Source organism: Bactrocera tryoni, chromosome 2, assembly GCF_016617805.1.
Source record: "Bactrocera tryoni isolate S06 chromosome 2, CSIRO_BtryS06_freeze2, whole genome shotgun sequence".
Taxonomy (NCBI): Eukaryota; Metazoa; Arthropoda; class Insecta; order Diptera; family Tephritidae; genus Bactrocera; species Bactrocera tryoni.
Window position 1 is genome coordinate 48,427,252 of NC_052500.1, and position 25,243 is coordinate 48,452,494.

The following is a 25,243-nucleotide window of genomic DNA, read 5'->3' on the forward strand; positions in this document are numbered from 1 at the left end:
TGGCCCGAAATGGTAATCTGTAGTACTAGACGATTTTCTACTCGGCTTGCACTCATGCTCTCTGAGAGCACTCGTCAAATTTTCAAACAATACTGAGTCAAGTAACTACAAATTTATATGAGAAGTTTTTCATATTCTTTTAACATCTTACTATAGAGTACTTATAATAATTATGTTTTGTTATATATATGCACCTAGCGTAAATACCATAACAACTTTTATCAACAGTGTGAAAATGGATGAATCGGATGATCGGAGTATAACCCCGCACACTCCCAATATAACGGTACTGTTTAAAAGTACTAAAAGCGCGATGAATAAATAATTTTAAACCCCAAACCCATGATGAATGAATTTTATACTCGAGACGAATGAGAGCGCTTTATAGAAGCCTGGATAAAAAGCCATAGCTCCGCCCACTTTTAGGTGAAATAATATATCTCGAGACCCGCCCGGCCCATTTCAATAAAATTTGGTAAGTGATACTCTTCTTACATTCCTATATAACATCGGCGATATCGGACTGCAACCACGCCAGTTTCTCATATACAAGTGCTGCTTCTCATATAACACAATTTTAAACTCCAGTTTGATTCCTTCACTTTCCAGCGTACAGCGTACAAATCAAGAAACAATTAATATAACGGGGCAAAACTTTGCACGAATAATCGCTTTGAAGTGTGCCATCTAATGACCAAAAATGGGCCGAATCGTACTAAAACGTTTGCAGCTCTGGGTACTGAATATGTGGACCCAAGGATCTACAGTTGTCTTTTGTCCGAAAATATAATTAACAAGCCTTATGTACCTAAAGGCATTTCTCTGTCATTAATCTTTGCAAGTTATAAAAGCATCAAATGTTCAGTTATAGCCGATCTTAGCCTTTCCTTATTTGTTTTTGTATGAAATCTTATCTTTCTAATGACATAACGTAACACGTCTAATGACATATAACGAGAGACACAGAATACTAAATTCAGCTATTGCAGAAGTAATTGTTTTTTTTTTACTAGACCTAATATATTCACTGGATATAACCCGATAATTCTTAAAACTTATACTAGTAAATAGCAATATTTTCTTGTAATAAATACTTTAAAAATATAGCAAGGGCATGTGCTGGACGTTTGCGCTTTTACTTTTATACCATCTCGGGATGTTTCTAAAGTGTACTGAATTAGGCTTAGGAGTCTTAATTAAACAAGTAATGAAGTGCTCCACACTTTAAGATGCTGCTCTGAAAGCTTATCCTTCTACCAATTTCGACATTGGTTTTGTTGCACTTATCGCTTGCGGCGTTAAAGCACACGTTCATAAAAAAGAATTTGAGAGGTACTCACGAAAAATTGCTGTTACTATATTTTTAAGTAGCTGAAAAGTTATTTGGTGCAGAAAGCTGCTTTAGTGTGTAGAGAACTTTGCAAATATTGAACGGTCGCATTTGTGAGTATTAGAAGTCGTCCATTAAAATTGCCAACATTCACTCAAATGTTAACAATTTGCAGCCAAAATGTAACTTCTAGTGTTTGTACGTGTGGACAGTGCGAATGCGTCATGTTGCAAGTAAAACATCTTGTTGCAAATCCGTTGGCAAACAATACTCACCATTGGAATCCTGTTCGCCAACACCATTTTGCTATGTGTGTGTGCATGTTTTTTTCTTTTTTTTTTAATAATAACTGACAATGGTGTATTTGTAAAGCTGACGCCGGTGCCCAACACGGTGCTGTGCACTTTACGCCGCACTTGTCTGAATGCGCTCCACAAATGTGATGCGACTGAGTGAGTGCATTTTAATGTTGGCAACATGCGTTGCCCTGCTGCCGACATGTCGTGTGCTGACGCAGCGGCAGCAAAAAAAAACACAGAGAAAGGAAGAAATCAGCAGCAGCGACCCATGTCGGAGGCCAAGTCAACGCAAGTGTAACATGCTGCCTGCTTTTTAATGCAATCGTCTTGCTGTTGCACAAATAGTCAAAGCGTCAACTCGCATGCAAGACAAACAAGCCGAGCAGGCAGCTAACAAACAACAACAACAGGAGAATCAAATGCTGCTGGGTCGACGCCTTCGTAATGCATGCACCAACACATGTCTATATTTGTATGTGTGTGCGAGCCTAGAAAAAAGATACACCGGGCGTATGATAAACGTACTGTGGAGTAGGTACACCCGGGCGTATGATAAATGTGAACGCATGCGAATTGCATTACGTTTGCTTTGTTGTGTGTATGTGGTTGCGTGTGTATGTATGGGTGTGTGCGTTGACTTCCTTTAGCGCCGCTATTTTTGCTTTGTTGCTGCTTCTACTTGCGTGTAGCGACGCACCGGAGGCGTTGGAGAGCGTTTACTCTTGCAAGTCTGACTGTCTGCTACTTTGTTTGTTTGCTGTTGTTTTACGCTTTGTCCGTCTACCCGGCAGTTCATAGGCTTGTGCTATAATCACCCATCCGCCGTCCGTGTTAAGGCGCAAAACTAACAGCCAACAAACGCGGCGCTGTGTTTTTCCACAGCTATTTCGTATTCTTCTCCGCTTATGCTCGTCTGCCTGCCATTGCCTTGCCAGATGTCTGCGTGTTCATTTGGCCGGCTTTTAAATAATTTTCTGTTTTTTTTTTCAAAATCTTCGCTTGTTTGTCTGCCAGTTCATGTTTGCTTTATAAACTTACAACCCTCCGCTCTCATCCCAAAAAGTTGCAATTTGGCGCTGCATTTCTAAAGTCTAAGCTGTCCATCTTGCCGCTTGCTTTCTAATTCTTTCTTCCACTTTAAGCTTCTTTTCGCACATTTGCTGCCGCGCTGTGGATGATTCACACTTTCAAGGTTTAAATTCTATAGTCATTGTGTTTGCTATGGATGTTTCCTTAAAGGACTCTATGCCATTGCACTGTCTGTGCCATTGCGTAAGAGTTCATATTTCCCACGAAAAAAAACAGAAAAAATGAACGCAAATAAACACATATTTAAGTATCACTGGAAAAGTGCATGTAAACAAGTCAGTCAAGATATTTTCTCACTTTTTTGTTGTAGTGCTCTTGGGTGTCGAGTTGTTGGTTCCCTGCACTCTGGTAGGTGGCAGTAAGAGCGCATGTTGAGTTGTACTAGGAAATAATTTTCTTGGTGATAATTATGTCGCCTGGGAAGATGCAAACTAAACATCTTTTTCATTAATTTTCCATTCTTTATTCTTTCAGTTGTCTGTTTGTGCATTTAAGGATGATGTGTTTGATAAATGACTTTAATGGTGAAAAATAACATATGGAAGAGTTTAATATTTGCTCATAGTTTCTGGCTGAATATTACCAAAGCTCAGAGAGTATTCCTAGTTGATTCGAAGAACTTTGAATATAGTTATTTTAGGCAGCACATTTTTTTGTCCTCCAAGGACTTACCTTACTAAATCACGGGCCATTTGTTGGACGGCTGTAATTTTGTCTTTGGAAAGTGTAAACATTAAATATTTGGTTGAAAGTCTAGTTGTAGTCTCAATGAGAGAATACGTAAAAAAGTGAAACAAGGTTCTATTAGGTTTTCTAACTCTAGGCTATTCAAACACGGCGGCGAGCATGCATCAGCTTCTTTGTAAAATATGGTCGGACGAAAGCATGCCCAACGATTGGAATTTAAGTGTGCTCTGCCCAATCCACAAAAAGGAGACCCCACAATCTGGGCTAACTACCGTGGGATTAGCCTCCTCAACATCACGTATAAGGTTCTATCGAGCGTATTGTGTGAAAGAACAAAGCCCACCGTCCACAAACTGATTGGACCTTATCAGTTTTGCTTTAGACCTGCAAAACCAACAACTGACCAGAAAGACCGGTGAAAGGAGAATCGGCACACACCACCTCTTCGTCTATTTCAAAGCTGCTTTTGACTGCACGAAAAGGAGCTGCCTTTATGCCACGATGTCTGAGTTTGGTTTCCCCGAAAAACTAATACGGCTGTGTAAACTGACGTTGAGCAACATCAAAAGCTCTGTCAGGATCGGGAAGGACCTTTTAGAGCCTTTCGATACCAAATAAGGTTTCAGACTAGGCGACTCCCTATAGTGCGACTTCTTAAATCTGCTGCTGGAGAAAATAATTCGAGCTGCAGAACTTTATCAAGCAGGTACTGATATCATCGGACCTCAACACTCCAGCTCTGAAAGCATTCGACGCAGTACCCGCCAGTGTAAGCAGAGAAGAGGAAGGCCTCCAATTTTTGGAAGGACCAGGTGCAGAAGACCTGGCATCGCTGGGAATATCCAAGTGGCGCCACGTAGCGAAAAGAAGAAACGACTGGCGCGCTGTTTTTAACTCGGCTATAACGCATAAGCGGTGTCTAAGCCAGTAAAGAAGAAGACCTTTTTTTGGTAATGCAAAAGTTTTTTATTGAATTAGTTTACCATAAAAAGCCAATAGGGCAAAGGACAACGTCTATACCATTAGTACCATCTATACCGAGAGTCGATTGAGGAAACATTTTGTTAAAAAAAAATATGAAAATGTTTTGAATTGCGAGCTGAGTTTTCAATGTATGCATTTAACTGCCAAAGTATATTTCTATATGTGCAAATCAAACATAATTAGATCACAGTATTTCAGTATTAAGATTATTTCTAATAATCAATTAATAAATACATTTATTGAACTAATTCACGAAAGTTTAATTAAGAATGCACTAGAAGTATCATGAATTATTGAAAGAATACAATAAAATTATGATGATTCTAAGTGGGGATTTTAATAAAAAGTTTGCATCGGATACAGATAATTCATTGCTTCAGTTCTTGGATGCCAAATTTAATTTAAAAATGTGCAGGTCGCAGTGTACCAACAACAAGATATGGGTATGATATATATATATATTTTTTTTTTTGTGTGCTGTCTTAGTATTGTCCTTTCAATGGCCCTGCGAGTGTTCAGCGGACTGGCTTGTCCCAACATTCCCAAAATATACTTAGATAATTAATAATGCGTAACTAAAACCAGCGCCTTAGAAAGTATGTTATCTATAACTCCAAGGCAATTCTGTATCTACTGTACCTGGGTTGTGTCTGCAATCGTCGAATCGAGACTTTTCAAAGTTTTTGTCACATTTCTGTGCTATTGGATATACTTATTTTCGGAATGGCTTGGTTCAAAAAAGAAAGAATTAAGCGAAAAAGGTAGTATTACGCTTAGATTGCATATGTGGTGTACTAAGGTTCACTCTAACTAAGGTACATTCGGCATATGGCGCTCTTACATATCGCCGGAAGGTGTATGGCCGCGAAGATTGCTTTTATACTCAGATAATCTGGGTTTCTAAATGAACACGTATCTGTACGGATTCTGACATTTTCGCTTACTTTGACTCTAACCAGATCTTTTCGATTTTAGAATCGTCAAACAAAACTATAGCGTCTTTCTCTGTCCAAATACTATCGAGGAAGTTGTGGGTGGGTAGAACACGTTAGGGGCGACGGGCAATAAGCTTCTCTTAGGATGGTTCCAACACATGGGAGAATGTTGGTGAAGGAATATTGATAATGTCAGAAAATCTCTATCAACTTCAGCTTTAGACCTCTTGACTGTTGCAATGTTTTTTAAGCCAAGGTTGCTGCCATTTAGATAGCGATAAATTTGCTGTTCCGGAGTGCAGCCTCCTTCAGAGGAATGACTATCGTCTCTCGTTATCAATAACTTTGAGTAACTTTGTGATAAGACTGGTATGGCTGCTTGGCCATAGTGAAATCGCAGGTAATTGTAAAGTTGATGAGCTGCCAAGGAACTTTATTCGCGCCTTCAGGGTTGGTGCTCCCTTTTCCTTGTGTGTTCTACTACTAACTGTGCTTCGCTATAGTTTGGCCAGCGTTGGGTTTTTATAACTTCATGACCTCTTTTGGTCAATCATAAGAGATTCAGTGGGTTCTTTGCCCTATCGGCGTCCATTCTGTAGGGTTGAGAATCTTACCAGAAGCCAGCGACAGAAGCTATATGGAGGAAGACGAAGTGAAATTATCTCAACACTTCATTCTCGATTGTGCCATGTTTGCGAGATCCTTAAACACTTGGGAGCTCATACCTTCAGATATCCTACCAAGTTGATGGGAATAAAAATTAAACGTCTGAGAAAATTTGTGGCTGATACAGGCACTTACTTTGTGGACTTATAAGACCGAACGTAGAAGCTTTGTTTTTCATGGCATTCACAAAGAACTGCATATGATATAGTAGGCTACGTGTGATCTTTGGATCAGTCATTTAATCTGCAGATATAAAAAATTACTAGGGGATCCGGCCACGCGTTGCTGTGGTATACATTTTATGCTATTGTTCATACAATAAACTATTCAATACAGTGAAAATTTCATTTGCGAATAAAGACGAACACGTTTTTGTCGGTATAAGAATCCAAGGGGTTGTACTAGAGGTTTAATTTTGAATATGTTCGTACAAATAAATTTCATTGGAAACAAGTAAGGAAGGGCTAAGTTCGGGTGTCACCGAACATTTTATACTCTCGCATGATAAAGTGATAATAATTTACATATTTTTTTATTTTGCTGTAAAATTAATTAGATTAGATCAATTTGTGTACTTTGAGTACTGAATTGTATTTTCATTTCCTAATGTATACATTATACAAATAAGGCATCAGATGGAATTCAAAATAGCGTTATATTGAAAGAAGGAGTGGTTGTGAACCGATTTCAACCATATTTCGTAAATGTCATCAGGGTGTTAAGAAAATATTATACATATTATATACCGAATTTCATTGAAATCGGTTGAGTAGTTCCTGAGATATGGTTTTTGGTCCATAAGTGGGCGACGCCACGCCCATTTTCAATTTTTAAAGAAAGCCTGGGCAGCATCCTTCTGCCACTTCTTCCGCAAAATTTAGTGTTTCTGGCGTTTTTTGTTAGTCGGTTAACGCACTTTTAGTGATTTTCAACATAATCTTTGTATGGGAGGTGGGCGTGGTTATTATCCGATTTCTTCCATTTTCGAACTGCATATGGAAGTGCCTGAAGGAAACGACTCTGTAGAGTTTGGTTGACATAGCTACAGTAGTTTCCGAGATATGTACAAACAACTTAGTGGGGGGCGGGGCCACGCCCACTTTCCCAAAAAAATTACGTCCAAATATGCCCCTCCTTAATGCGATCTTTTGTGCCGAATTTCACTTTAATATCTTTATTTTTGGCTTAGTTATGACACTTTATAGGTTTTCGGTTTCCGCCATTTTGTGGGCGTGGCAGTGGGCCGATTTTGCCCATCTTCGAACTTAACCTTCTTATCTTAAGAAATACGTGTACCAAGTTTCATCAAGATATCTCAATTTTTACTCAACGGACAGACGGACAGACGGACGGACAGACAGACATCCGGATTTCAACCCTACTCGCCACCCTGATCACTTTGGTATATATAACCCTATATCTGACTCTTTTAGTTTTAGGACTTACAAACAACCGTTATGTGAACAAAACTATAATACTCTCCTTAGCAACTTTGTTGCGAGAGTATACAAATAACGAATTTAAGGCTGCTTTCTCAATATCTGGTTACCAGCGTTTCTATGCAGTTAATAGAGATGTTATTAGAAGTTTTTAATAAACATCAACAATGTGCATGCTTAACAGAGATGTCCGCTTAATAAGGCGTGCATTTGAGAGAGCTTTCACTGTATTCTTTATTTATATATTGTTTTAGCTAACGTATCTTCTAAGTTGGTTCAAATTGAATACTGTGTGCTAAATTTTACTAGAATCGGTTCAGTAGCTTAGGGAGTCTATCGCGGACAAACAACGTGACACGTACTTTTTATATACATATAAAGATAAATAGAAAGTTGGATAAAACCTGAAAATTTGGTATGACATAAGTAACTGCAGCATTTTTGAAAAATAACTCCACTTCTATAACATTTCACGAAATGTATGTCTTAAATCAATTATTTCCACTTGTTTAAGTTTCAAAAAACAACAAAACGCAAGCAAAGAACCACAAAGGCACCTCAGTCATTGACTTTCAACCAACGAACTAACCAAAGCAAACGACCGACTGACTGAGTAACTGACTTGCACATCCTTCTTTGTTCGCATGTTCATCTCCATGCATCCTGCTTTGTATGTAGCAACTTTTTTTTGGACCTAGCCACCACCATTGGTGGAGGTGTTATGCTGCCACTCCGACATGATGCATGTACTCGGTGCCACGTTGCATTGACCCGATTCACACGCAATGCAAAGAAGCTTCATGCACATGCCAGACTCACTCATACACACGTACACCAGCGCTTGGTTGCCATACCGTCTGCGCATTTGTCTACCTGTCCGCTTGTTTGTCTGTCGGTGCTTTCGCGTGTCTGCCCGAGTTCGGTCGGCCCGCAGGCAAACAATTTGCACTGGCCATAAAGTTGTCCACCTACCAACTACGGCGCTGTAGCTTTCTGCTGTCCTGTCAGGTGGCATTTGCCGCGCGAGCCGCGTTACCACTTCGCTATATTTGCCATTTATTTTTTTACAGTTTTGTTGTTGTTTGTTTTATTTTGTAGTTGTTATTTTTCGCCACATGCGAAGCGGAAATGCAACCAGCAGCAGTTGTTGGCTACTCGTTATGGGCGCCTGTTACAGACAGCTGACCCGTGACACCGCTACCCCGGCAGCAGACCGAGGCGATCTCTCTAGAGTCCGGGGAAGTTATGCATTTGCGCCGCGCCGCGTTCGTTGTCTAGTCGCTTTACCGCATGCACGAATTGTTTTTCATTATTTTCATGTTGAACACAAGTGCAAATTGCCAATGTGGCATTTGCGGTTGCGGCGGTGCGAAGGTGGGAAGGTGGGAAAAGCAGGTGGATTTTAAGGACGACGGCTGAGCAGGCGGATGGAGATGCGGTTATGTTGGTGCGACGCGACGCGACGCTTCTTTTTTGTTGGCTGTGTTGATGGCCACGCTGCACGTGCAAAAATCCGTAAAAGCATCAATAACAATAACAACGACAACGGCAACAACACGCCTATGGTAGCCACGAACGGCCCATTCATTCGGCAGTCATCGAATTGTCGATTGCCATGGTTTCAACAATGGCTGGCTGCCGCGCAACCTCACACAAGCAACAGCAACAACCCACTTACGCTATACAACCGCTGGAGATCCCTACACTCGCTGTCTTCCATTTTGAGGGGTTCCTTCTGTTAAATATCAATTGTGCGGGTAATAACCAAACCGAGCGTCAATTGCTTTGGTAAATGGGTGGATGCTCAAATAAACTGCCGAATTATTTATTTACGCTCTCTCATTCGCTTTTGTTGTTGTAGACTGTGGCGCACTGTCTGGGTTTTTTAATTGAGAAAGCAACAGAAATATCGCTAATAAAATACTGAAACAGAGCGGTGCGCGGTAGTGGGTTTATGGAAACGTTTTACCCCTTGTTAATTGCAGTCTAAAAGCTTGCATTGGACTTTACCCTTTACACGTTCGATTATGTGGAACGTCTCTGTATTCGTTTAATAAAATTCTCTTATTATTGGTATAAATTCCTTTAGTAGTTCCTAACGCTATGGTATAGGGAGTGAATACGATTCTAAATCCCAAAAGAACCTGAAAGTAGGCGATAATAAGCACCATGAACTTTTAAGTTTTTCACACATATTGTATTACCGTAGTCTCTCTCAGGGTTTACTAAATAAAAATATACCAGGTTGCTCAATAAGTTTTGTCATTTAATAAGAAAAACACAATTTTATATTTCAAAATACACTTTATCATTCAGTATAATTTCCCGGAACATTAATACACTTGTTCAAACGGTCCTCTGTGGATCCCATAGCTGAATTGCGAATCCGGAAGGTCTGCAAGATACGCTTCAACAGCCGTTATGTCCTCTTAATTTGATGAAAACCGCTTGTCACACATAAATTTTTTATGTTCTAGAAACAAATGGAAGTCGCTGGGGGCCAAATCTAGTGAATGCGGTGGATGCTCCAGCAATTCGAACTTTAATTCACGGAATTTAGCTATGCACTTGTGACACCGTGCAATTTCCTGATGAAAAACGATTTTTAGCTTCTGCAAACCGGGTATTTTCAAGAATTTTTTCCCTCAAGTGGTCCAAAAAGTTGCAGTAATATTCAGAATTAATCCACAAACAAAATTCTTCTCGCATCCCAAAAAACTGATGCCATAACCTTCTTGACCGATTTACGGGCGCGAACTCGTTTCGAAGGCGTACAACCATGTTCATACCACTCTTTAGCCTCTTGTTTTGGTTCAGGATCATGGTGATAGAACCAAGTCTCATAATACTGATGAATCAACGCACAAAATCCACTTTATCCTTTTTAAAACGCTCCAAATGTTGCTGAGAAAGTCGCATTCGAATGTGTTCTTGTTCCACTGCAAATGCGGCACACAGTTTTCTAAAACCCAAAATTTCACTTAAAATATAGCTCACACTGTCTAATGATATGTGTATATCCTCCACTAAATCGACGATCTTCCAAAAGCATATCCTGTATTTTGGCTTTGATTTCTGGTGTTGATGCGCTTTTTGGACGTCCTTCAAGTGGATCGTCTTCTTACGACCACGTTTAAATTCAGCAACCCATCTTTCTACTGTTCTAATTGTAGGTGAACAATCATTATACACTTTTATTATTCGTTCGTGAATTTCTTTTGGTGCTAAATCTTCCAAAAATAAGAAGTTTATCACTGCACGATATTCAATTTTTTCATTGTAGAAAAAAATACTTTGATACGGCGACACTAAATGGCTTGTAAACAAAGAATGAATTGACAGATTGAAATTAAACTTCACATGCGTTCATATAAAGAGTGTACCAACAAAACAATTAAAAAAATGTGGGCTGGTAGCAACACGCCTTCTTTTATCGAACGACAAAACTTATTGAACAACCAGGTCTTTTCTTTTAAAATTTTTTATTACTGATTCTGTAGTTCATAGAAGCCAAGAAACAACCACAAAAACAAAACATTCATTTCGTGGAAGTTGCCAGCGGCCTAATTCGCTTTTTGGTTTTTGTTATTTGTAAGTTATATTGCTACCGTTAAATATGCCTTGAATTATATTCAAGAAAATTGCCGTTCAAAAAAAAATTTAGTTCGAGTTGATAACGTTTTTTGCATCGATTTTAAATAGGAAAACTTATTAACAGTCAAACTTTGATCTTTAAAGATGGGAGATTCCAAGTAGGGTCGTTTATAAGAAAATCTTTAATAATGACCGTATCTAATCTGTAGCAATTTATTCTTTATTTTGCGCTATAAATTTTTGGTGATTCTAGCAAAAATTCCATATTTTCATGAATTGCAATATTCAACAACTTATCCAAGCTTTTATCTAATTATTATGTGGACTTAATTTAATATTATAAACAAAGAGAATAAATCGTAAGTTAGAGGCATTTTTACCGGAAATATTAAAACCTTATTTTCAAAAGTTAAACGAAATGAAGACTTCCAGTATTCGAAAATTCATAAAGAATAATAAAAAGAATTAAATTGTGAATAGTGATGTGCAGCACTTGCTTGTATATATAGATTACATCATTCATTCATTCATTCATTATTCATCGCCTGTGTACGCAGATGGTGTAAAGATCCATTGTATCCAGAACAAGGTATATTAAGTTTGCCACGAAGTTTGAAACACCCAGAAGCTCATATCGGACACCCATGCCCATCAGTTTATAATTACGCCAACTATGTACATAGTACTTCAGATCCATTGTCGGATTCGCCGATATTGAAGCACTATAAGGTCAAATATATAGATCGACCAAAATCAAAACCTTGTGTGGATATCTTCAATAAATTCGGCATAGATTATTATCCAAGGCAATGCTTCATTCCTCGAATATATCGAACCATTATACAATACAGATATTTACCATGCACCAAATCTAGGAAAATACCCGTGAAAATAGAATCGACACGCACCATCTTTTCGTCGATTTCAAAGCTGCCTTTGATAGGATATTCGCATCATTAGCCTTAACAACCTCCCCGCTAGTTCTGCTTTCTCCAAAAAGGATAAAGCATCGAAGCAAATGGGTCTGCTGGTGAACGAGGGCAAGACGAAATATCTCCTGTCATCAAACAAACAGTCGGCGCACTCGCGACTAGGCACCTACGTAATTTCGAAGTTGTAGATAATTTCGTATATTTAGGAACTAACATCAACACCAACAACAACATCAGCCTGGAAATCTAACGTAGGATAACTCTTGCCAACAGGTGCTACTTCGGACTGAGTAGGCAATTGAGAAGTAAAGTCCTCTCTCGACGAACAAAAATCAAACTCTATAAGTCACTCATTATCTCCGTCCTGCTATATGGTGCAGAGGCCTGGACGATGCCAACAACTGATGAGTCGATGTTACGAGTTTTCGAGAGAAAAGTTCTGCGAAAGATTTATGGTGCTTTACGCATTGGCCACGGCGAATATCGCATTCGATGGAACGATGAGCTGTATGAGATATACGACGACTTTGAAATAGTTCAGCGAATTAAAAGACAGTGGCTACGGTGGCTAGGTCATAGGTCATGTTGTTCGAATGAACGAAAACACTCCAGCTCTGAAAGTATTCGACGCAGTACCCTAGCTTCTCCTAAAGATGCTATTCATTTGTCGTAATCACCAATATCGGACCGCTAAGACTACAAACTGGAAAAATGGTTTCTAGTGCCTGTATGAAACACTTTTTCGTTTGAAGGGACTGTACTTTCTTTAAAGGTTAGTCCCATAATACTTTATAGGAAGTCTTTAAAGCATAACGGGATGAAACTGCGCACATGCACACTAACTATCACTTCGTATATGAACTGTCAAAAGCTTTCAATCACTCTAGTTCTAAGAAAACGAGGGCGCACAGTGAACTCAGGCTAAGAGTTGAAATCAAAGTTTGTACGCTTAATAATCAGCTTTTTAAACACTTTTGGTTTATTCTAAAAAAAACTGAATAATAACTTAACATACTTACATTATAGCCTAGTTTTTATACTTTCGAAATATTTATTGAATATCTTTTTCAGTCTTATGGAATTTGTTCAATACGCAGAACTACAAACTACACAGGTATTTATGTGAGCATTTGATTTCTGCGTCCCAAGTAATAGCATTTAAGGGATTTTCGTAGATTTGTTGGATAATCCAATCCAACATAATGTGCGGACACAGCCACAACAACAACAAGTAAAACAAAGCTTGCAAAATATATCAAATATGCATGATAAAAATGCTAAGGATGCTTGGGCCAATAAATATTAATGTAACTGAGGTGAAATAAGTTTCGTTATGTATTAGTGAAAACAAACACATACACACATACACAGCAGCGCTTGAAGGCAAATACATCCGCATAAAATGATGGACGAAGGCAATGAATTTAGGCAAGCAGACCAGCGCCAGCTCCCCCACCTGAAACGTAGCAAAGCCTGCCGAAAATTCACGTGTGCGCCTAAACACGTACAAAGAGATGCCTAAAGACATGTGTATATATTAACCGGTGCATATCTCTTCACAGTTGGTTTACGTGGGGATAGGTGTTTCAAGAAGAGCGACACCATAATCCTTCCCAGAATAGAGTTACATGTGAAAAGGGTATGAAAGCGTGTGAGTGGGAGCAGTTGTGAGGCATGGGAGCCTCGTTTTGGGCGAGTATTTACCACTATATATATGCAACCGTAACAAACGTTCGTTTCGTAGCTGAAGCACCGTAAGAAAATTTGAATTTTTTTTCATCCTAATATTAAATAGAGGCAAGCAAACGTACGAAAACTAAAAAGTTGTGCCAAAGTTTTCTGCATATAAAATGCGGATGCGGATGCTCAGCTGTGGCTGCGGGTGGCAGATGTTTGTGGTGTATTGCTGGACCGTGTCAGCAGTAAAGTAATGTCTTCAATGCAGTCAAAGCATCATAAGGAGTGAAGGTGCAAAATGAAATTGGTGTGCAGAGAATGTATTTATGTTGTTGTTGTAAAGTTTTAAATATTATATACACACATATTATGGTGCTGAGTTGTTGGCATTTAGCTGCCTTTGAATATTGTTTTGGTTTATTTTTCGCAATCAACCGTCTGCTTAAGGACTCAGTGCTGCATGCCACATGTGTACTATAAATATATATATATGCGTTATATACAAATATTTACTGGCTCATCAAAAGCTTAACAAAGCTTATTTTCCCAATTTTAAATATTATTTAAATTTTTTTTGTGAATAAAATGTGCTGTACTACAATTTTTAAAGTCGCAATATAGTTTAGCGCTTAATTGTGAACCCAACCTAATCTTTTACCTGAGTAGTATTGATTATTATTACCTACTGGTTTGACTAGTTACGTATATTTTTCATATTCTTGCTATAACATTTGTTTATAACACCTAAAGCTGAACGAGATAGATATGGATTTATATATACGGTTGTCAAATATCTCCCTTCCGCCATTTTTTCTTTTGAATTTCGCGGCTATGTATAAAGCGCTACAGACCTCGTATCTGGCAATACTATATAGTACATCTTTGAAAGGTATTGACATAACCTACAAAAAGCCGCTATGCATGATTAGTTCGGATATTACGTTCAACAGTTATAGCCGTGTAAACATGGATTTCTCTAACGCAGAAATTCGCGCTATTTTAAAGTTTTCCTTCGTTAAAGGCAAATCCGATAGAGAAACATTCCGTGAGTTTAATGGTGTTTTGGTGGATAGTACTTTATCATTTCGAACTGCGGAGGAATGGTTTCGACGATTCAGAGCGGTTGAAAACGACCCCATGGATAAGCCAGCTGGCGGAAGACCTGTGACAACGAATACCGATCAATGGCACCGGCATGTGGCATCTCGTGACATCGCCCAGAATATGGGAGTTTGTCACCAAACCATTTTAAGCCACCTGCACAACGTATTCAACAAAAAAGCTCGATGTTTGGGTGCGGCATGATTTGACGGAAAAAAGCCTTCTGGACCGAATCAACGCCTGCGATATCCTACTGAAACGGAACAAACTCGACCCATTTTTGAAGCGGATGGTGACTGGCGACGAAAAATGGATCACATACGACAATATCTAGCGAAAACGATTGTGGTCGAAGACCGGTGAATCGTCCCAAACAGTGGCCAAGCCGGGATTGACAGCCAGAAAGGTCTTGCTGTGTGTTTGGTGGGATTGGTACGGAATCACTAACTATGAGCTGCTCCTATATAGCCAGACGCTTAATTATACGATCTAAAATATCCAGTGGAATTTCCAAATTGCGTTTCACAGTTGGATCTGTCATTATTACGTTTCACAATCTTCATGCGCCGAAACTGTGTAATGGAACCCGACTAATTGTGACGGAGCACAGAATGGTTGATTCTACAAATTCCTTTGAGCTCCAACAATTTGCCATTTCAGTTTCCCGGGAAAATTGCATTTGCGCTGACAATCAACAGGACGCAAGGTTAGTCGCTAGAAGTGTGTGGCATAAATCTGGAAATGCTATGTTTTTCACACAGCCAGCTATACGTGGCGTGTTCATGAGTTGGAAAACCATCTTCTCTGTACATTTACGCTCCGGAACAGAAACCAAAAAATGTTATTTATCAAGCTGCGTTACATTAAAAAAAATGTAGAAAAATAGTAAATTAATAAGTTTCAACACAATAAAAATTCAACGTTCTTTTCATTTCAAAACACATAATTTCACGCAGGACAACGCCTGCGGGGTCAGCTATTATTATTATCCGACTATCAGACTATTTACTATATATTTTCAGAACACAAAATTTCTAAAAAGGTGGAACATGTGCTATTTACACTAATGCTTATTTTCAACCTTCGAGAAATAATCGATGTTATCTCTTAACTACAGGTGAGTTTTTGAAATACAACACCAAAAATATAAATCAATGACCCTAAATTTACGCATTAAGTAAGCAGCAATATTATACCAATCATAAAAACGAGTAAGCAACTCAGTTTTTGTTAGTCACATCAATCGAATGACCAGCCCCTGGTAATAAGTTGTGTGGGATTGCAGGCAACACGAGCATCCAATAAATAAAATCTGTGCACACAAGCATACCTTAAGGTAACTAAAGTTTATGCATAGATTTTTTTATTTATTGCGCAATAAATACGCGACGTAATGGCAAAATCATAGAAACGTGAGTCTTTACGGTTTTGTTTTACTTATGTTCGATGCAAGCATAAGCGCCCACAGCGATATCAAATACCGGAGTCGTATTAACCTTTTACATACACTATGTCATAACTATTGGTGGTATATATTTGCATATATAATGTAAATAAATACAGTGGTACCTCGACATACAAGTGCCCCAACATACGAGTTTTTCGAGATACGAGGCCGGTCGCGCCATCACGATCAGTCAGCAGCGTGCTTCCGCTGTGATAAGTTGTGCAGTTGAAAGGATCTATGAAGAATTGGAACCCGATGTCTCAGTAGATGAGGAGATTGTATCTCTGGGGAATTCCATGGGTCTAGAGGTGGAAGAGAGAGACGGGAACGAGCTCATCAAGGAGCACACCCAGGAACTGACGACTAAGGAGATATAAGAGTTACAGTCACAGTAGCATACTGAGGTTATGCAAGAAATTGGTTTTGAGGAGTCAGATGGGAATGTGGGAGAGAGTTTCACAGTTCGTGGAAAAAAACACCCAGAAAAAGTTGCAACAGCTCGTGCATCTGACCTTTGTAATGACACTTGCCTAACTCATTTCTGGAACATTATGAGAGGGATGAAGAAACAAACCTCCTTGGACTAGTTTTTTTCTAAACGGCCTACAAGTGAAAGCGAGAAAAATGTAGCAAAAAAGGCAAAGACCAGTGAGGATATCTAATTTATTTCTTTACGTTCTCTTTTTTGTTTTTGTGTAATAAATATTTGATATTTATAAATACGGTTTTATTATTCAAAACTACGTAACAAAAATAACTGGGGTGACATTTTGGAGGTTGGAACGGCTTAATGGTAGCTCAATTGTTTTGTATGGGGAAACTTGCTTCGAGATACGAGTAATTCAAGATACGAGCAAGGTTGCGGAACGAATTAAACTCGTATGTCGAGGTACCACTGTATATATTTACATATTTACGCATGTACTCTTGAACCGTTTTAGTAGCTTCACAATCTGTGGCAGAGTTCTTGGCATATAGCTAACCACTGATTTGTAAGGGCTACTCTTTTTCGATTCTCCTTATTACGCGCCACAAAAGCCTAACGGCGTTGTTTTAAAGTTGCAACTTATTTATACACTTTTTTCCTTTCCACATTATATTTGCTTGCCTCAAAGTCTTATAGATGCCTACACAATCAGCGTGAGGCACACTAACAAAGGCAGCGAGTCTCTGTTTCAATTTCTCAAAAATCGCTCGCGGATATCAAAGAAATTATAATTTTTAAACACTTCACTGCTTCGACAATGTTCTGCGACGTTCCTCGCACCCACCGTTGCCTACTTCTGGGCGCTATAAGGACATTTTATTTGCTGCCAACCTTCGTCCCGGCTGAAAGCTGCCGCGTCGCGCTTTCTTTGCGCCCTCGCGACGTCGTTGCCGCCTTTGCCAGTTTTGGTGCTTCCGCCTTCATTAGTTTGGCATTGGCTTCGGCATAACTGTGTTACGTAGCTTTACTGTTACGATTATTGATAAATTTTTAATGTATATATGTATGTATGCATGTATGTGTGAACTTACCATCACAGCGTTGCGTTTGAAATCCATGAAATTTTTCACCTCAGCTGCCAATTCGCGCAGCAACATGATGCCATCCTTTCGCTTCACTTCGATGTCACTGTCCTTAAAACGCTGTATAGAGAAAAGAGCGCAAAATGGAAACAAAAATTAGTGAAATTTGTACGCTTATGAAAATGTGCAAGGATATTAAAATTTTAACTTGATTGGCAGGATTTCAGCAAAAACTTTGATTTATCATTGATTCTCCTGCTGTTTCGTGAAATTTTTTAAGATTTTTAATGCGCGGAAGTGAGAAAAAGTATGTATGTATATATGCATAAATAGCATAAGTATTATATATATTGCAGAGTCTTTATAAAAGATGAATAATAAAAATAACGCTTGAAAGCCTTCACTTTAGAAGATATTCATCAACATCAATGATCTATAAATGTTCATAAGGCCTTCCTGTTAAACAGAAACAATGTCGTGTAGCTCTGTCTCAGTCTATGGTCCCTATCCTCAGACCTGCATTACACATGGAATTAGTTACAATCAGCGGCTGGAAGATTTGTTAGTCGAGTTTTTAACGTAAAAATATCAAGTAAAATTAATTTTGAAGAATTGTAAATCTCGAACCCTTAGGTTTGATTTTAAGTCATTTTTCCTATTTAATTTGTAAACATCTATTACCTTCTTTCGAAAATTTGTATAACAATACTCCAACACTTAAAGTCCTAAATAAATCTTCACTTTTAGGTTTGCAACAATCCAGAATAAAATTTAACGATGTTAATGAAGCTTCGGCATTATACACAGCCTCGGTGTTTGATATATAAAGTTGTCAAATATCTCCCTTCCGTTTTTTTGTTTTTTATTCAATGCTTTACAAAAATGGTTACAGTGATCGGATTTAGTTCAAATATGCACCGTTTCATTCAATAATCTGTTTCCATCTAGACGGCAACTTCATAATATCCCCATCGTAGAAGCCCCCCTCCTTATTTGCGAATAAATCGGACTTTACACCAACAAGGGCGTTCGCCATGGACGGGAACAGGTGGTAATCACTTGATGCTGTGTCCGGGCTATATGGTGAATGCGATAAAACCCCCCATCCGAGCTCTCGTAGCTTCCGACGAGTCATCAACGTAGTGTGTGGTCTGGCGTTGTCCTGGTGGAATACTATACCCTTCCTGTTGGCCAAATCTGGACGCTTCTGGTCGATCGCCTGCTTCAAGCGGTCCAGTTGTTCACAGTAGATGGTAGAATTAAGCGTCTGGCCATATGGGAGCAGCTCTTAGTGGATGATTCCCTTTCAATTCCACCAAGCACACAGCAAAACCTTTCTGGCTATCAATCCCGGTTTGTCCACTGTTTGGGACGATTCACCAGCCTTCGACCACAACCGTTTTCGCTTGATATTGTCGAATGTGATCCATTTTTCGTCGCCGGTTACCATCCGCTTCAAAAATGGGTCGAGTTCGTTCCATTTCAGCAGCATATCGTAGGCATTGATTTGGTCCAGAAGGTTTGTTTGCGTCAAATCATGCGGCATCCAAACATCAAGTTTTTTTGTGTACCAAGCCTTCTACAGATGGTTTAAAATGGTTTGGTGACGTACTCGCATCTTCTGGGCGATGTCACGAGATGCCACATGCCGGTCTAATTCGATGTTTTTTATGATTTGATCGGTATTCGTTGTCACAGGTCTTCCGCCAGCTGGCATATCCATGGTGTCGTTTTCACCCGCTCTGAATCGTCGAAACCATTCCTCCGCAGTTCGGGGTGATAGAGTATCATCCCGAAAACATTATTAATCTCACGGAACGTTACTATATCGGATTTGCCTTTAACCTATAACTGTTGAACGTAATATCCAAACTAATCATGCATACCGTCGTTTTGTAGGTTATGTCACTATACGAGCCCTGTAGCGCTTTATATATAGCCGCGAAATTCAAAAGACAAAGAGACGGAAGGGAGATATTTGACAACCTATTATATTTTCATAGAAGGATAATATAACCAAACTAATAATGATTGCGGACCATGTCGAATAAATAAAAAAAATGATTACGAAGATGTTGAGATAATGGCAGATAGGAACAGTGTGCACAGGAACAGAGTGTAAGTTTTTCCTTATGAGAAAAATATGTATGACACTTATTTATAAAAATATGAGCATGTGAAATAAAACTTTGTTTGTCCTCAAGATTTAGGAAGAGTCAATAAATTTATTTATGAAATTGAAAGGAAGAAATGACAAGGCTATTTTTGCTTTTGGATTAGAAAAATATTTCTACCCAATCCTTTACAAGGAACTGTGACATACCGGTATTTATTGTCGAACTGCGGTTAAAAACTGAGTTTTGTTCCCTTGAATTTGAATAAGCTAGTACTAGAGAACCTGCGCTGACTCAAGTCTCTTTTCGTTATGATAATTTTGAAAAGTGTGCCTTTAAACAATCGTACTTATTGTAACTTTGTCAAGCTGAGGAATAACATCTCGCTTATTTCAAGCCTTAAGAAGCCAAAAACTTACTGGTTGAGTATGTTGAACATTTACTGTACTTTAATTATTCTTAATAATATCAACATTAGCCAGAAAACTGTCGATGCTGTTTACGTACAGAGACAGAAACGGTAGATTTCATCAAATGGCGTAGAGTATAGCTTTGCTATGAAACGAAAGAATTGTTGAAAGAGTATTTACTCAGGCAAAATCGTTTGGTAATTTACAGCTGGATAACAAAGAAAAACCTACAGCAAATGCGAACTTTTAAGTAATATTTATTAAATTTAAACCCAATTTAAACTTGAGTTGAATTTGCTCGATATATGGGGGATGCCCTTACCTCAACCGATATCAGCCTCCACTGCGCTTTGGAATGATTGTAAGATACTTAAGAAAGGCCTTTCGTGTTAAAAGCTTTCTCCGAGGGAAACCAATGCTAGAAACAAGAAAGAACTATAACTTCGTTTAAATCGAAGCTATAATATCTTTCGCAAATACAAAAGGTTCCTTGGATGAACTTGAATCCGATTGTTTATTTTGTATGTCAACCATATGCTACAGTGACGAGATCCCAAAAATTACTCCGGATATTGTATTTTTGCCTAGGATAATGATCCAGGACAAATTACGTGAAGATAAGTCGTCAAAGGAAACAATTTCCGATAACTTGAATCCGAATGTTCAGTTTGTATGACAGCTAAATGCTATAGAGGTCCGATAACGCTGTTGCGACAAATAACCAGCTTCTTTGTGAGAAAAGAACAAGTGAAAATTTTCAGATCGATATCTCAAAAATTGTGGGACTAGAACGTATATATACGGGTAGACAGAAAGACATGGCTAAATCGACTCAGGTCATCAGCTCATCACGCTGATCATTTATACATGGCATACATTTTATAGGGTCTACTACGTTTCCTTCTGGGTGTTCATTCAACTCTTCCCACCCCACTTGATAATTGAAAAATGTTGTGCTTTCCGAGCAAAAGCGGCCAATTAATTTTCCGGCAAAGCTTAAATCAGTGAAGACGCTTCCATTAGTCTTAAATACAGCTTGGAGTAACTTTCTATTTTGTTTAAACTAATAAAAATTATAAAACTAACTAATTAGGCGAGTAATTGCTTAACTGGCGCACTGTGATGTCAAACGGTGCGTACAAGTGCCACACCCATTTTGCTGAGGTAAAATGAAATTTTAGCGCTAAACACTTCAGCCGCACGCTGGGGCATTCATGTAACGTTGAACTTATTAAATATGCCCAGACAGAGAAAATCACCAATTTGTCTGAGCATTTCGCAAATTATTTATTTGCACTCAAAGTTTAAACTTCCACTGTTGTTGTTGTAACGTACATACATATATATTCGCATAATAATGTCTGAAATCCTCCCATGTCCAAACTTGCAGACGAGCCTAATGATTTCAGATGAATTTTTCGATTATTGAAAATTGCCTTGGGATATCACTCAACTCAACAGCTGAGAGGCGTTTTTAGGCACTTGGTTATTTGAGTGGTTATGCATATGTTTGTGTAGTTATTCAACTTTGCTTTGTTCAATTTGAATTTACCTCATTGCAATTGTCTTCCATACTATAAAGTTTATGTAAACAAAATCTGCACTTTATTTGTACTCAACGCGCAAGTCAACCCAATATTTTGAACTCCACATTCAGGTTGAGTTGAATTACCCAGGAGAAGGAGTACAACTCTACCTCTACACTCCATCTTGCGCTGCGCCAGTCAATAGAAAGAGAATTGAGAAGCTAAAGAGCGCTAGAGGGATTTTCATAATAACACCTTGGTTGGAGTGGTTGTGGCGCTGAAGATTTGCTTGTACCTCAGCAAGCTCATTACTTTAACACTATGCATATACATATGTATATACATTTACTGGGTAGAACGCTATACAAAAATATCTCGCTTTATTATTGTGCCATGCAGCATAACTGTATTCCCACATTCATTCAATCATTTTACTATGTTTCTCATGCATTCACAGCTCTTCGCTATCTCTATACATAATGCGTAAAACTCTTTTGCTGGCAGTTGGGAAAAGTTTTCTAATTAATTCACAAAAAATTTTAATGGAAATGAAACCGGCGAAACTAAGTGTACGCATGAATGGTGCGTGCATGAGTAGGCGGGTACATACGCTCACATTTTGCGTGAGTATATAAGAAGTAGGAAGTTCTCTTGAAACTCCCAGTCTGCTACATAATGTAGGTGTCATTATTCATAAAATACAAAATATGTATACATATATTTTTTTTTCAACAAAAAATGAAAAATTTAAAATCTCGACAGTGACTCCCGATAGTTTTCGAATGGGTGAATCCGTGATAGTTGCTGTTGTTCTTCTTCCTCTTCTTCTTTACTGGCGTAGACACCGCTTATGCGATTAAAGCCGAGTTAACAACAGCGCGCCAGTCGTTTTTTCTTTTCGCTGCATGGCGCCGATTGAATATTCCAAGCGCAGCCAGGTCCTCCTCCACCAGGTTCTTCCAACGGAGTGAAGGTCTTCCTCTTTGTCTGCTTCCCCCGGCGGGTACGGCGTCGAATACTTTCAGAGCTGGAGTGTTTTCGTCCATTGAGACAACATGACCTAGCCAGTGTAGCCGCTGTCTTTTAATTCGTTGAACTATATCAATGTCGTCGTATATCTCGTACAGCTCATAGTTCCCTCGAATGCGGTATTCGCCGTGGTCAACGCGCAAAGGACCATAAATCTTTCGCAGAACTTTTCTATTGAAAACTCGCAACGTCGACTAATCAGTTATTATCATCGTCCAAGCCTCTGCACCATATAGCAGGACGTGGATAATGAGTGACTTATAGAGTTTGGTATTTGTTCATCGAGAGAGGACTTTACTTCTCAATTGCCTATTCAGTCCGAAGTAGCACCTGTTGGCAAGAGTTATCCTGCGTTGGATTTCCAGGCTGACATTGTTGGTGGTGTTTATACTGGTTCCCAAATATACGGAATTATCTACAACTTCAAAGTTTTGACTGTCAACAGTGACGTGAGAGCAGAGTCTTGAGTGCGACGACTGTTTGTTTGATAACAACGTCAGTTTACACAGCCGTATTAGTTTGACGGGGATACCAAATTCAGACATCGCGGCATAAAAGCAGCTCCTTTTCGTACTGTCGAAAGCAGCTTTGAAATTGACGAAGAGGTGGTGTGTGTCGATTCTCCTTTCACGGGTCTTTTCCAAGATGTGGCGCAAGGTGAATATCTGGTCAGCTGTTGATTTTCCAGGTCTAAAGCCACACTGATAAGGTTCAATCAGTTTGTTGTTGTTTTAGCAGGTATTGTTTCAACAACTGATTGCAGAACTAACAGCGTTCTAACCCAGCAGTATATGAAAAATAGTGCTTTCAACTTTTAGAAGAGAAATTAAGGAGTGACGTACATTTCGAAATTTCAAAAAATCGTTTACTTTGTGTTTATTTTTTTAAAATAATACTGCACGTCCATTTCAGTTTCCTAATCCTTGGAATAGTCACAGTCTATGTTCATCTATTAGCCGAAAAAGTTTGACTTTTAGATTTTAAATCAACCTATCGTCCATTATGCTGACCACCGCGAGAAGATGTTTCCTGGCGGTGTCTCCCAAAACCAGCTGAGGCTGGCGGATTTTCCGCAATTCACAAAATGTTATTCAAATGTTGTCCTTTGATATACTCGAAAGTTGTAATAAATTACGTCATGTATTATATGAAAAAATCGTGATAATAAGCATTTTATCGGCCGTCTAACTCATCGACAAGTTTAGAATTTTTTGTTATAGAAATAGTTAAAAAACAATAATATGAAAACCTTGCTTCATATGTCGTTGCAAGCCTGTGTAAACAGACGTGTAAACATAGAGTTCACTAACGCCGAAATTCGCGCTATTTTAAAGTTTTCATTCATTATAATTTCTATTTTTCATTTTGCTGCAATTTTTTAATTTTTGACTTCAGTATCGTCGTCATAATCAGCATAAATGTGTAGCTATATTGCGCATAATTAAATCCGACGAGTGACATTGCGTGTGACATGGGCGAAGTAGAAAGCGAAAAAAGTAAGTTAAAAGGTTTGTAAAATCGTTCTGCCTTCAGTGATTTTATTTTTTAATTAATTTCGAAACAAAAATATGCCATTACAAACACACATACGCAAATACTCTTACATAAATAGAGGAGTTTAAGATAGATCCGTAGAAGGAGCGAAGAGAAGCCAACTCAACGCCTTGGTGGAGCTAGAGATAAATCTGTGACAGCATAAACATATTTCGCTCAGCATTGTATTCATTATTGTCATTTTCATCATCAACATAATCATCTACATAATATTTATTGTAAAGATGACTATCAACGACGCAATGTTACGTATACGACCCGTACGCCATAATACTGACACTTACATACCAACCAGTGTCAGCTGAATCTGCCTGCTGCATCCCTCCACCATTGCATCTCTTTCTCTTCTGCTCACTCTGCCAACATTTACATACATTCTCTCAACTTCTATGCAGCAATGTCGATGTGAAAACTTTTCTTGAAATTTTTACTTTTTTTTATTTGTTTTGCAACTGCTCCTATCACAAATGGTTTTCTGTTGTACATGTGTAGGGGTGTGTGTGTGTGGCGCCAGAACGACAGCAGCCAAGCAGTTATGTATAAGAGAAGGAGACAATGCAACCAAGTGCATACCAAGAGATAGTAACTAAAATGTGGCATCTCCAACGGAGTAACACATTCTTTAATTTGAAGTTCTTTCCAACGCATTACTATTTCTGTTCCGTTGCCTTTTTCATCAGGCTACTCGGGCTATGGCTTTAACTTTTGCTCCTCCTTCGTCTTTAAGTAGAATGGGTGATGGTTGCAGTTTGCGTTTTCTTGCTGCTTCGTTTCGATATTTCTACAGTTTTTCTTCAGTTTGGTTGTATTTGAAATGTCACGGGATTTCTAAAGCTCTGTTTGTACTACGGATATGTACATATGTTAGGGTAGATCTTAGTAATCGTTTCGATCGATTTTTCGTTTATTTCATCATGCTCA

General features: G+C 38.7%; 1 protein-coding gene across 1 annotated transcript in view; it reads right to left on the reverse strand.

Annotated features, from left to right (window-relative positions):
* Window positions 1-25,243, reverse strand: part of LOC120768741 (voltage-dependent calcium channel subunit alpha-2/delta-3-like) — a 94,342-nt gene that overhangs the window by 13,265 nt on the left and 55,834 nt on the right. Inside the window, exon 3 of the mRNA XM_040095513.1 lies at window positions 17,699-17,809. Coding sequence (XP_039951447.1) covers window positions 17,699-17,809 — 111 coding nt within the window. The remainder of the gene's footprint in view (window positions 1-17,698; window positions 17,810-25,243) is intronic.